The 13896-nt window shown below is 43.5% G+C and overlaps 1 protein-coding gene across 2 annotated transcripts in view; it reads right to left on the bottom strand.

Annotated features, from left to right (window-relative positions):
* Positions 1-3475: 3475 nt before the first annotated feature.
* The window catches only part of ZNF614 (zinc finger protein 614), a 35810-nt gene continuing 25389 nt past the window's right edge, over positions 3476-13896 (bottom strand). The window contains exons 1-4 of one of the 2 annotated variants that reach the window (XM_054709992.1): positions 13136-13353; positions 8617-8743; positions 8255-8347; positions 3476-3739 (exon numbers count right to left, since the gene is read on the bottom strand). In XM_054709992.1, coding sequence (XP_054565967.1) covers positions 3540-3739; positions 8255-8347; positions 8617-8743; positions 13136-13150 — 435 coding nt within the window. In that variant the 5' untranslated portion in view covers positions 13151-13353 and the 3' untranslated portion in view covers positions 3476-3539. Of the gene's footprint in view, positions 3740-3893; positions 7430-8254; positions 8348-8616; positions 8744-13135 lie in introns of those variants that run through there. The other variant, XM_054709991.1, reaches the window with a different exon arrangement.

The raw sequence follows: 13896 nt of genomic DNA, 5'->3' as shown, positions 1-13896 counted from the left end.
ACGTTTAAGCAAGTAAAGAATGGAGCCAGAGGTTGGGAGAAAAAATTTCCATATCATCCATCTGGTAAATGAGTGGTTAGGGGGGCGATCAGGCTGGCAGGCAGGCAAGTGGTTAGGAGCCAGCGGTCCCAGATTGTGAGAGGGATGTCCGACTGCCAGTTTAGACCTGAATCCACCACAGGATCGGGCCTAAACAGGCAGTCGGACATCCCCCGAGGGGTCCCAGATTGCAGAGGGTGCAGGCCGGGCTGAGGGACACCCCCCCACTTGTGCACGAATTTCATGCACGGGGCGGTGTGTGTGTGTGTGTGTGTGTGTGTGTGTGTGTGTGTGATTCACTTTCTCTGCATCCTCACTAGCATTTATGAAAGAGATCATAAAAGGACCAAGAATAGACCAACCTAAAATTCTAAATAGCTAAGACATTAATAAACAGTCCACTTGTTTTTATATTTTTAAAATTCTCACCTGGACATATATTTTTATTGATTTGAGAGAGAGGAAGAAAGGAGAGGGAGAAACATTGATGTGAAAGAGAAACATGGATCGGTTGCCTCCCATATGCACCCTGACCGGGGATGGAACCCACAATCTGGGTATGAGCTGTAACCAGGAATCAAACTCTCGGCCTTTCAGTGTATGGGATGATGCTCCAACCGTTTGACTCTGGCCAGGGCAACAGTCCACTTATTTCTTAAAGTCACAAATATTCATAAACAATTTTAAATCTCAGTCTCACTAATATTAAAGTAAATATTAAACAAAAATTTAACCCTTAAGATTAAAAAAGATTTAATGATGAATAATATTCAGAGTGGCAGGTAATGGGATAATGGCATTCTACAATGCTAAGCTTCTTAAGTCATTTCTTTTCTCATCAGCATAGTGTTGTCCACCACACCACTTTGAATGGAGGGAGATGTTATTACCATGCTTTTTTGAATTTCAAAAAAAAAGCACACTACACTTAATAAATATTAGGCATTAAATTGGTGTGTTTTTACAAGGGCAAGACTGAGTCTAGAATATATAAATTAGTAAAATGTTTTGGGGGTAGGGTCAGAAATGACCCAATTTAAACTTCATTCCCTTAGAGCCACCCATCAATTTAAATAATTGATTCGGGCCGAGGCCGGTTTGGCTCAGTGGATGGAGCATTGGTCTGCGGACTGGAGGGTCCCAGGTTCGGTTCCGGTCGGGGGCATGTACATTGGTTGTGGGCACATCCCCCAGTGGGGGGTGTGCAGGAGGTGGCTGGTCGATGTCTCTCTCTCATCGATGTTTCTGGCTCTCTATCCCTCTTCCTTCCTCTCTGTGAAAAATCAATAAAATATATTTTTAAAAAAATAATAAAAAAATAAATAAATAATTGATTCGGTAGGACTCATCTTTTTTAAAAGAAACAGGTACTTGGATATTTATGGCATGAATTTTAGCAAATAACCTTGTGATTGCAACGTAAAGCATTCTTACATCTCTGTATTCACACCTTCAGAGAGCATCCCCCACAGTACTCTGACCAATGCGTCCAATGGGACTATAGCAAGAGCGACACAGGACAGCAGACTTGCTCACGGAACATGTTCTGTTTGTGCCTTGGAGCTCTTCTAACCCATTGTCATAGGAACCAGGAAAGCCTCTTGCAGAATGAGAGCCACCCGTTTTGTGGAGGCTAAAATATGTGGGGAAAAATACACACACAAACATCTAGACCCGTGGTCAGCAAACTGCGGCTCGCGAGCCACATGCGGCTCTTTGGCCCCTTGAGTGTGGCTCTTCCACAAAATACCACGGCCTGGGCGAGTCCATTTTGAAGAAGTGGCATTAGAAGAAGTTTTAAGTTTAAAAAATTTGGCTCTCAAAAGAAATTTCAATCGTTGTCCTGTTGGTATTTGGCTCTGTTGACTAATGAGTTTGCCGACCACTGGTCTAGACCATGCAACCCCAGTTGAGACAGCCCATACCAGGCACTCAACCCTCAGCCCACAAAAAGAGAATTAATCAATGTTTGTTGCCCTTAGACATTAAGTTTTAGGGAGATATAGGTTTATGATGCAATCAAAAGTAACTAATACAGATATGAACGTATACCAGGTAATTTGTTAAATAATTCATGCGATGTCTCTTCCTGACAGTATGTAAACATAAAAAAATGAGATTGTAAAATTTATGCAGCAACTCTGGGAAAGAGTACAAAATCCTTAAAAATTAAAAAAGAGATCTACCATACAGCCCAGCAATTCCACTTATGGTATTTATCTAAAGAAAAGAAAATATCTCGAAAAGATATCTGCATCTCCGTGTTCATTACAGAACTATTTACAATAGACAAGACAGGGAAACAACCTGTTAATCGATGGACTAACGGACAAAGATGTGTTATGTATATAATATGTTCTATATACACTAGAGACCTGATGCACGAAATTTGTGCAAAAGTAGGCCTTCCTTCCCCCAGCTGCCAGCACCCGGAACTCACGACCCGAGACTGGGACCCAGGACCCGGCCTGCCCACCTGCTGCAGCCCATTGGTCGGTGGCCTGGGCCTCCCTCTGTGGGGCAATCATGGGGTGACAGCTGGGCCCCTGACCAATTGCATCACACTCGCCTTGGCTGGCCTGGCACCAGTCAGTGGGTGTCATAGCGTGGTTCCAGATGGTCATCCGGATGGTCGTCCCGCTGTTGGGCTGTTCAGTCGATTTGCATATTATGCTTTTATTATATAGGACTAGTGACCTGGTGCATGAAATTCGTGCATGGGGGGTGTATGTGTCCCTCAGCCCAGCCTGCACCCTCTCCAATCTGGGACCCCTCGAAGGATGTCCTACTGCCAGTTTACAGGGATTGGGCCTAAACCGGCAGTCGAACATCCCTCTCACAATCTGGGACTACTGGCTCCTAACTGCTCTCCTGTCTGCCTGCCTGATTGCCCCTAACCACTCTGCCTGCAGGCCTGCTCGTCCCCAACTGCACCCCGCTGCCGGCCTGCTTGCCCCCAAATGCACACCCCCGCCAGCCTGATCGCCTCCAACTGCCCCCCATGCCAGTGTGCTCATCCCCACTGCCCCCCCTGCTGGCCTGCTTGTCCCCAACTGCCCCCCTGCTGGCTGCTCACCCCCAAACTTCCCCCACCCCACTGTCCTGATCACCCCCCACTGACGGCCTGCTTGCCCCCAACTGGCTCCCTTGCTGGCTTGCTTGCCTCCAACTGCCCCCCCCCCGCTGTCCTGATCACCCCCAACTGACCCCCACTGATGGCCTGCTCTCCCCCAACTGGCCCATCTGCTGGTCTGCCCACCCCCAACTGCCCCCACCTCCCGCCAGCCTGAACATCCCCAATGGCCCCCCTCACAGGCCTGATCACCCACAACTGCCCTCCCTTCTTGGCCTCTAACCACCTCTACCTCAGCCCCACCACCATGGCTTTGTCCAGAAGGAGGTCCAGAAGGTCTGTCTAATTAGCATATTACCCTTTTATTAGCATAGAGGCCTGGTGCACGGGTGGGGGCCGGCTGGTTTGCCCTGAAGAGTGTCCTGGATCAGGGTGGGGGTTCCCTTGGGGCGTGGGGCAGCCTGGGTGAGGGGCTGATGGCTGTTTGCAGGCTGGCCACACCCTCTTCAGGGTGGGGGTTCCTGCTGGGTTGCTTGCTGGGTGAGGGGCTGAAGGCCATTTTCAGGCTGGCCACGGCCCCCGGTGAGTGCCGGAGAGGATGTTGAGCAACTTGGACTTCACACATTGCTGGGAAGAATGTAAAATAGTACAGCCATTCTGGAAGAGTTTGGTAATTTCTTATAAAGCTAAATATAACTTACCAAATATCCCAATGATCATTACCTGCAGATGTTTTATACAGGAACAGACATTTATATTCACACAAAGCCCTGTACGCAGATTTCATAGCATCATTATGATTTATAACAGCTGAAACCAGGAAACAATACAAATCTCTTTCACGAGTTTGAATGGTTAAACCAACTGGTATATCCAAACTGGTATGTACGTACTCACTAATAAAACTATTCTCAACTCAAATAATTAAGAGCAATTTGCCAAGTGACAAAAAACACGAAATGCTTACATGGTCCCTATTAGTAAAACATAAATTTGTATAAATAAATACAATTGATTTATATAAAATGTATAAAATCCAATTATAAAAATGATTTCTATAACATTCATGAAGTGACAAAATTAAACTGATGGAAAACAGGTCGAGTGTTTGCCAGAGGTAGGTTAGACAGAGGATATGAGCCTAAAAAACGTTAGCACAGGGGAGTCTGTGGATGAGGCAGTTTTCCATTGTGGTTGTGGTTATGTGGATCTATATAAGGTAACAAAGCTTAGAAGTACAAACTTTAAAAAAATACATGTAAAATCTAATAGAACCCAAATAAGGTTAAGAGTTTCATTAACAGTATACTACCAATGTCATTTTTCTGGATTCAATAAAAAATGGTTTTATCAGCTGTTTTTACTGGGAGTAGCTGGATAAAGAATACTAGGAAAGTCTATGAACTATTTTGCAATTTCTTGTAAGTTAAAATAATTTCCAATTAAACATTTTATAAAAATAACTTTGAAGGTGGTTTTATAAAATATTTGGCCAGCCTTAGGCTGGTTTGGCTCAGTGGATAGAGTGTCCGCCTGCAGTCTGAAGGGTCCCAGGTTCGATTCTGGCCAAGGGCACATGCCCAGGTTGTGGGCTCGATCCCCAGTAGGGGGCGTGCAGGAGGCAGCCAATCAATGATTCTCTCTCACCACTGATGTTTCTATCTCTCTCTCCCTGTCCCTTCCTCTCTGAAATCAATGAAAAATATAGTTAAAAGAAACGGAGCATGCTGAAGTTTGAGAACCATTGGTACAGATTCAAAATAAAAACCACCACCACCAGTGGTGTAGCAATATGAATATGGTCTTTAAAAAACAAACAAAGCCGAAACCGGTTTGGCTCAGTGGATAGAGCGTCGGCCTGCAGACTGAAAGGTCCCAGGTTCGATTCCGGTCAAGGGCATGTACCTTGTTGCGGGCACGTCCCCAGTGGGGGGTGTGCAGGAGGCAGCTGATCGATGTTTCTCTCTCATCGATGTTTCTAACTCTCTATCCCTCTCCCTTCCTCTCTGTAAAAAATCAATAAAATATATTTTAAAAAAAACACACAAAAAACCCCACTCAAACATATCCCTTTTCATAGAACTTCTTTCCTTTGTAAGTTCTCTGACATTTGACTAAAAGTGCTCTAAATTTAGCATGTTCATAAAGCCTTAACTGCTATATGATTTTCAAACAATGGGATAGAATGCATCAATGAAATTGTCAAATATATGCAGTTCTCTTAAGGTTTGTTTCCAGTGTGAACTCTGACTCTCACTGAAGTCTTCTTTCTGGGTAGAGGCTTCCCCATGGTTACCCCATTTCTTTGTTTTTTTTTTATTGTTTTGTCTGTTTTTCATATTTCTACAAACTGGTGAACACACTGATGGTTGATGACAATCCCTGATAATAAAGTCTGTCTTCCCACTGAAGGCTTTCCTCATCTGTGTATTCACAGAATTTGTCTCAATATACACTTTTCATACATATATTGTAGCTAGAACGTTTTGCTGAGACATATAATGAAGCTGGAAGGGCATCTTCACATTGGACGTATCAGAGTTTTTCCAACATGTTTTCACTGACAGAAAATGTGAGGTAAGGATCACTCAAGGCATTACCATAGTCACTGTAATTCACCAAGTTAATCTCCTGGGTAAATTCCTTCATCCCCTCAGGGCACACGTGTGACAACAGGCATTACCGTGTTTGCATTCTGATCTGCTAGAAACACTGATGTTTAATGCATGTCCCAGAAGGCATTCCACGGAAACTGCATTAATAGGTGTGTTGTTCTGCATGACTTCACTCACAGGTGATGACCTGTGACTCTCCATGAAAGGAACTTCCAACTTGAATGAATCTACCCATTTCTCTCGTGTGCGTTTTCGGATGCTTTTGTGTGCGTTTTCTGATGTTTCACAAGGTGTGACAACTGGGAGAAGGCTCTCTCACAAAGGCTGCACTTGTAGGGTCTCTCTCCTGTGTGAGTTCTTTGGTGGACATTGAGGACTGACTTGGTGGCGAAGGCTTTCCCACAGGCCTTGCACTCATAAGGCTTCTCTCCCGTGTGACTTCTCTGGTGGGTCATGAGACCGTATCTGTGAGAATACTGTTTTCCACACTCACTACATACAAAGGGTGTCTTCCCTGTATGACATCGCTCATGTTGTCGGAGGCTAATCTTCTGGCTGAAGGCCTTCCCACACGCGTTGCATGCATAGGGTTTCTCTCCTGTGTGAGTTCGCTGATGTATAATGAGAGTGCACTTAGTGGTGAAGCCTTTCCCACACTCCTCACATATGTACAGTTTGTCTCCTGTGTGAGTTCGCTGGTGTAGAGTGAGCTTGCGCTTCACGGTGAAGCCTTTGCCACACTCGCTGCATATGTAAGATTTTTCCCCTGTATGAGATCTTTGATGAACAATGAGATTACTCTTCACAGTGAAGTCTCTTCCACATTCATCACATACGTAGGGTTTCTCTCCCGTGTGTGTTCGCTGATGCACAACAAGATAGTGCTGCATGGTGAAGCCTTTCCCACACTCACGGCACACGTAGGGTTTCTCCCCCGTGTGAGTTCGCTGATGCACAATTAGGTTGCTCTTCACAGTGAAGCTTTTCCCACATTCGTTGCAAACATAAGGCTTCTCTCCGCTATGTGTTCGCTGATGTGCAATCAGGTAGCGCTTCACGGTAAACCCTTTCCCACAGTCGTTGCATATATAGGACTTATCTCCGGAACGGGTTTGCTGATGTCTGGTGAGACCAGTGTTCACAGGAGAGCCTTTTCTGTATTCATTGGTTATACAGAGTTTGTCCTGAGTTTGAGTTTTCTGATGTTGAGTGAGAATGACGTTTCTGGAGGATTTCCATGAATCACACCCATGGCTTTTCTCCCCTGTGTGAATGCCCCCAGGGTTAATGAGCTGAGATGTGCTGATGCAGGCTTTCTCGCCTTGGATGCATGCTTGGGATTTCTCTATTTTATGAGTCTCCTGATGCTTCAAGACTTGTAATTCAGTGCTGATGTGTTTTTCACTTTTAGGGGTTTCCGTTCCAGTGTACAACTGTTCATGATTACCAGGTAGAAAGGATTTCTCATCTCCATTAAACTCAATGGGGTTCTTTACTTCATATCTTTGCTTCTGGTTAGTTAAACTTGATTTCAAAGCTTCCCTACATAATTCCAACATACGATTACGCATTATGGCTGTATTGGTTCTGCTCAGATGAAAAGCATTTCTAAGTGCATTCCTTTCATTGCATTGTTGTATGCTCTTCAGAACTATTTGGTTGTGAGAGTGCTCCTGCAGACAGCTGTCAACGTTCCTGATTCCTAGTAAAGAGAGAATAACAAATTTCTTAGAATAAAAGTGCTTAGTCCTGGCCAGTGTTTCTCAGTGGTTAGAGCATCAGCCTGTGCACTGAAGGGTTGCAGGTTCGCTTCCCAGTCAAGGGCTGGTACCTGGGTTGCAGGTTTAATCCCCAGCCCCAGTCGGGGTGCATGTGGGAGGCAACCAATCTATGTGTCTCTCCCACATCAATGTCTCTCTCTCTCTCTCTCTCTCTCCTTCCCTTTCTCCACTCTCTATAAATCATGGAAAAAAATATCCTCGGGTGAGCATTAACAAAAACAAACAAAACAATAAAAGTGCTTAAAAGATGGTGTGGTGGGGACTGGCTCTTCATTGTCGATCATCCCATCCCATAAAGATGCAAGGTGAAAAAGTATCAGATCCAAGAAGAAAAAAGGAGTATGTTTAAAGTAAAACAACTACAAAGAGAAAGAGTTCTTCTCTCGGGAGATCCATATGTGGAGGAGCCGTTTAGCTATCCTCAGACACCCTCAGAGCTGTGAGCCCTTCTTTGTGTTTTTTTTTTCTCTTAAAAAAAATATTTTTATTGATTTCACAGAGAAAGGGAGAGGGAGAGAGATAGAAACATCAATGATGATAATCATTGATTGGCTACCTCCTACACGCCCTACACAGAGGATCAAGCCCACAACCTGGGCAAGTGCCCTGATAGGGAATCGAACCGTGACCTCCTTGTTCATAGGTCAACGCTCAACCACTGATCCATGCAAGCGGGGCGAGCCCTTCTCTTAATGACTAGAATATGACTTCCAGGGCCACTCCCTTGCTGGCTCTCACTCACTCACCTGGACAGCTTCCTGTATCGATTTCATCCTCTCTTCGTGGTTCTTCTCCACGTTCCAACTTGGACAGAACATCGGGCTTGGCAGTGTGATACCCTGATCAGGAGAAATGACACAAGACACAGATACAGTGACTTGGATACGGTATAGTATGTGAAGATGGGAAATAGTACAATTTCTCACATGCAAAGTAAAAGTTCTCTTTCCGGATAGAGGAGAATATACCCCCTCTGATTGGGGCCAGAGGGGAGACTGAAAATCTGCTGACTCTTCAGATGACCACAGTGGCTACAAAGCTTTCATCAAGTACTAGAGCAAAGGCCAGTGACAGGGCACCTCTCCGTGACACAGGGAGCTGTCCTCACCCAGTGAAACCAGATTGTTGTAGGTCTCCAACATCACATCCCGATACAGGTCTTTCTGAGCAGGGTCCAGGAGCTGCCACTCCTCCCAGCTGAACTCCACAGCCACATCCTCCAGTGTCAGCAATTCCTGTAATAACACAGTCCTGTTTACTGCGATATCAACTCCCTTTACTAACATGGAAAATGCATGAGGACAGTTGTTCTAGTTTTTACCACATAGCCTGCATGTATATACTTCCCTCAAATATATTTTAGTAAAAACAAAATCCTATCTTTCTCTTTATATATATAGGTTAGCACATATTTCCAAATACTAATGTACAAATAACATTGGGACAAATAAAATATTCCTATATTACAACAAAACTCCACATCCAGAATTTACAAGACAAATGTTTTAAATAAGTATAAAAAAATAACAGAGCTCTAGCCGGTTTGGCTCAGTGGATAGAGCATCAGCCTGCGGACGGAAGGGTCCCAGGTTTGATTCTGGTCAAGGGCACATGCCTGGGTTGTAGGCTCAAACTCCAGTGGGGGGCATGCAGAAGGCAGCCAATCAATGATTCTCTCTCATCATTGATGTTTCTATCTCTCTCTCCTTCTCCCTTCCTCTCTGAAATCAATAAAAATATATTTTAAAAAATAATAAATAAGATAACAGAAATTATACAAGGTATGTTTAAATCCAAATAGACCATTAAAGTTGATTAGGATGATTTTAGGGGGAAAAAACTTATAATAAAAAAACATACATACATACATATATTAATGGATAGATGAATAGTATATTCAGTACACTCTAGTGACCCAGAATATATAACTGAAGAAATAGCAGAAAATGCAGCAGAGGGAGAAGAGAATAAAAACATAAGGAAGAGGTTATTAAATATGAGCATAGCCTGGCCGATGGGTGAGTGTCGATCAATGAACTAGGAGGTCACAGTTCGATTCCTGGTCAGGGCACATGCCCGGGTTGCAGGCTGGATCCCCAGTAGGGGGTGTGCAGGAGGCAGCCGATCAATGATTCTCTCTCATTATTGATGTTTCTCTCACTCTCCCCCTCTCCCTCTCTCTGAAATAAATTTAGCAAAAGAGTATAGCATCAACAAATCTAACGTATGCCTACTTATAGTTTCTAAAGGAGAAAAGAGTAATGTAGAAGCAGTATTCAAAGACCTAAAAGCTGAAAGTTTTCAGTACTGATTAGACACTGCTAACCTCAGGTTCAGATATCCTAAGAAATTCCGAACAAAATGTCTATACCTAGACACATAAGACTGAAACTATACTACAAAAAAGGCAAAGGAAAACTCTTAAAAGTATCCAGAGACAAAAGACAGTTTACCTAAAACAGAAACAATAGAAATCAAAGAATGGAATATTATCTTCAAAGTTCTGATTTTTGTATCCATAAGGCCAGACACAAAGGCCATTTGGTATTGAACACGTGACTCTTTCATGGAGTATTAGCTCCTCCCAGTCACCATGTGACAGTGCTCAAGAGTATTGCCAATCAGAAAGCTCGCCTACACTTCCGGCATCCAGGGTTGTTAATGAGGCGTCATGATAAATGCATGATTTATTGAATTACTGACCTCGTGGCTGGACTCAATCTCCAGGTCCTTCCCCTTCCTACAAGTCACACTGATGTCAAATTGCTCAAAGCTACAACCCTCTAATCACATGGTTGGTTTCTGGCTTTGACAACCTCTATCCTGGGTCAGCTCATTAGCATAAACTATAAAGTGTGGTCCCCGTGCCCCAGAATGAATAACTCCCACCATACAAGTAATTCCAAAGATTTAGACATAACTTCCCAGGAATCAGAGACAAAAGTCAGGCCAATTCCTAATACACACTAGCTTCTCACACCCCTGTGCAGTACCCTTCCCTTAAGCATGGGCTGGCTAGTAAATTTGTTTCTAAGAAAAGTATACAGCAAAAGTGATGACATGGCACTCTTACAATTAGGCTACATATACATCCATCTTGCTATGGGAATCCGTTCTTTGATGAGTTTGATGAAACAAGGTGGCATTCGGGGAGGCTCACGTGGGAAGAAGTTAAGAGTGGTCTACCTCAGCAGACAGGAATGAACTGAGGATCTCGTTTGATCAGCCTTCCTGGAAATGAATTCTGCCAACAACCAAGCAAATGAACTTAGAAGTGCATTCTTCCCCACTTGAGTCTTCAGATCACACTTTACTCTGGCTTATGGCCTCATGAGAGACTAGAGCAAAGTATACAGCAATGATATGCTTAAAAAAAAAAAAAAGTTGATCTTTGTCCCTGGTTTCTGGGACACATAGGTCCTAAATGCTTAGACTCTCTAGAGATATAAGTATTTTTTAAAATATGTTTTCATTGAGCCCTAACCAGTTTGGGTCAGTGGATAGAGCGTCGGCCTGCGGACTGAAGGGTCCCAGGTTCCATTCCGGTCAAGGGCATGTACCTTGGTTATGGGCACATCCCCAGTGAGGCAGCTGATCAATGTTTCTCTCACATCGATGCTTCTAACTCTCTATCCCTCTCCCTTCCTCTCTGTAAAAATCAATAAAATATATTAAAGAAATATGTTTTCATTGATTTTTTAAAAATAGATTTTTATTGATTTCAGAGAGGGAAAGGAAGAGAGAGAAACATCAATGATGAAAAAGAATCATTGATCGGCTGCCTTCTGCACGCCCCACACTGTGGATCCAGTCCACAACCCTGGCATGTGCTCTTGACCAGAATCGAACTCGGGACCCTTCAGTCCGCAGGCTGACGCTCTATACACTGAGCCAGACCAGCTAGGACTGATAAGTATTTTTTGTATGCTAATGACTGAAGGGGGCAGAAGGGTTTAGTTAGCTTTGGGATAGGGACTGGTTGCCAGAGGAACAAAACATTGATTAAAGGATTGGAATTTTCAGCCCCACCCCTAAAACCTACACTGAGGAGAGAGGGGCTGGATATTGAGTTCAAGCCTAATTAATGGCCAATGATTTTATCAATGAAGCCCAGCAAATGAGACCTCCATAAAACCCCCAAACCATAGGTTTGGCAAGCTTCCAAGTTGGTGAACACATTGAGGTAATGAAAGAGCAGCACACCTCAATACCTGGCCCTCTGCATCTCTTCCATGTCACCATTCCTGAGTTGTATCCTTTACAACAATCCTATACACGTTAAGTAAAATGCTTTCTTGAATTCTGTGAGTTATTCTAGGAAATTACCAAACCTGAGGAAAGGCTTGTGGAAAACCCTGGTTTATAGCAGGTCATTTGGAAGTACAAGAGGCCCAGGACTTGGGATTGGCATCTGAAATGGGGGGCATTCTTGCAGGTCTGAACCCTTAAATCTGTGTAATGTTATGGTTGCAGGCATGTCCCCAGTAGGGGGTGTGCAGGAGGCAGCTGATCGATGTTTCTCTCTCATCGATGCTTCTAACTCTCTATCCTTCTCCCTTCCTCTCTGTAAAAAAATCAATAAAATATATATATTAAAAAAAAAGAATATTGGGGTCCTGACGTGCCTGCAACCACAACATCAATGTCAGAGAACTGGAGAGCAGATATTTGGCATCAGGAGGAAAAAAACGTTCCCATTTGGTGTGAGAAGTGTTGTGGGTAAAAACAGCAGGAAGCAGCTAAGCCATGCCAATATTACTGACACACAGAACGTGTGAGATAAAAAACATGTGTTTGAAGTTGCTACGTTTTGGAGTACTTTGTTAGGTACCTGTCTGGGAAAAACTTGCTTCTGTTTTCCTTTACACGCCAATACAGAGCACTTCTGGGACCAGATGTGTGGGTTTTCCACACCAAGAAATTCTGGCGCTAACTGCCTGTAGTGCAGACGCCACAGGTTAAGGGCTCATTTCCACAGGATTGTCCCCACTGCAGACACCAATCTGAAGTAGTGGGTCTCCAGGAAACCCACTGTCTGACTGACTACAAATGTGAGGTTCCCATAACCTTCTTCTTGCGTCCCGTCATTTGCTAGCACAGCGCACAGAACTCAGAGATATTAGAGGCAAAGTGACAGCTGATGTGACCCATAGAATCCACCACACCACACGTTATGTTCCAATATTAGTCATTTAGAATGACCCCTAGAAAGAGTGTTTTCCTGATCTCACTTTGTCCTAATTTCGAATTTGAGTCTAAGTTAATTTATCCAGAACCCAATTATCCCAATTTATCCTTTATTTATTTGATTTTATTTATTTATTTTTTATGATGGCCTTCTTTTAAAAATATATATATATATTATTTATTTTTTTACAGAGGGGGAGAGGGATAGAGAGTTAGAAACATCGATGAGAGAGAAACATTGATCAGCTGCCTCCTGCACACCTCCTACTGGGAATGTGCCCACAACCAAGGTACATGCCCTTGACCGGAATCGAACCCTTCAGTCCACAGGCCGGCGCTCTATCCACTGAGCCAAAAGGGCTAGTTGACTTTCTTTAATGTCACCACAAACCTGTAAGAAAACCAAGGGAAGGTAAAAGAAATTAAAAAAAAAAAATTACCTGGGCTCCCATCATTTTCTTCTGTGCTCAGGAAATACTGAGTTCCATGGATTCTATGTATGTTGTGTCCTCTGCATCTACCATAAAGTTCTTAGAGTTAGAAATCTAGGTTTCCAGTTAAAGTTGTCCCCAGAAATTATGGTATCCAAGCTGAAGAGCCTCCTTTTTCTTCCTTCATTCCTTTACTTGATGCCTCTTACTATTGGGGAGCCAGGATCTGTGGGCTGAGGAGCAAATTGACTTTGAGTGGACATTCCTTCTGGGCCCAGATGTTGTCACTGTTACCATACACTTCGCTTAAAGAAAGGACCCCAATATTCTTTAAAAACAAACAAACATATTTTATTGATTTTTTACAGAGAGGAAGGGAGAGGGATAGAGAATTAGAAACATCAATGAGAGAGAAACATCGATCACCTGCTTCCTGCACACTCCCTACTGGGGATGTGCCTGCAACCAAGGTACATGCCTTTGACCCGAATAGAACCTGGGACCCTTCAGTCCGTAGGCCAACGCTCTATCCACTGAGCCAAACCGGTTAGGGCAGGACCCCAATATTCCAGTGTCCCAGAGGCTTTTACCCTCTCAGACAATGTCTGTAGTTAGACATATGTCACTTTGGCAGTTTCTTTCAAAACTAAACATACTCTTATAAGATCCCAAAAGCACATTCCTTGGTATTTACCAAAATGATGTGAAAATTTATGTCTACTCAGAAATCTGATTATAGGTGTTTATAGCATCTTCAGACAATCAAATAT

This window comes from Eptesicus fuscus, chromosome 21 (assembly GCF_027574615.1).
Source record: "Eptesicus fuscus isolate TK198812 chromosome 21, DD_ASM_mEF_20220401, whole genome shotgun sequence".
Lineage (NCBI taxonomy): Eukaryota > Metazoa > Chordata > Mammalia > Chiroptera > Vespertilionidae > Eptesicus > Eptesicus fuscus.
This window is presented reverse-complemented; position numbering and strand designations above follow the sequence as displayed.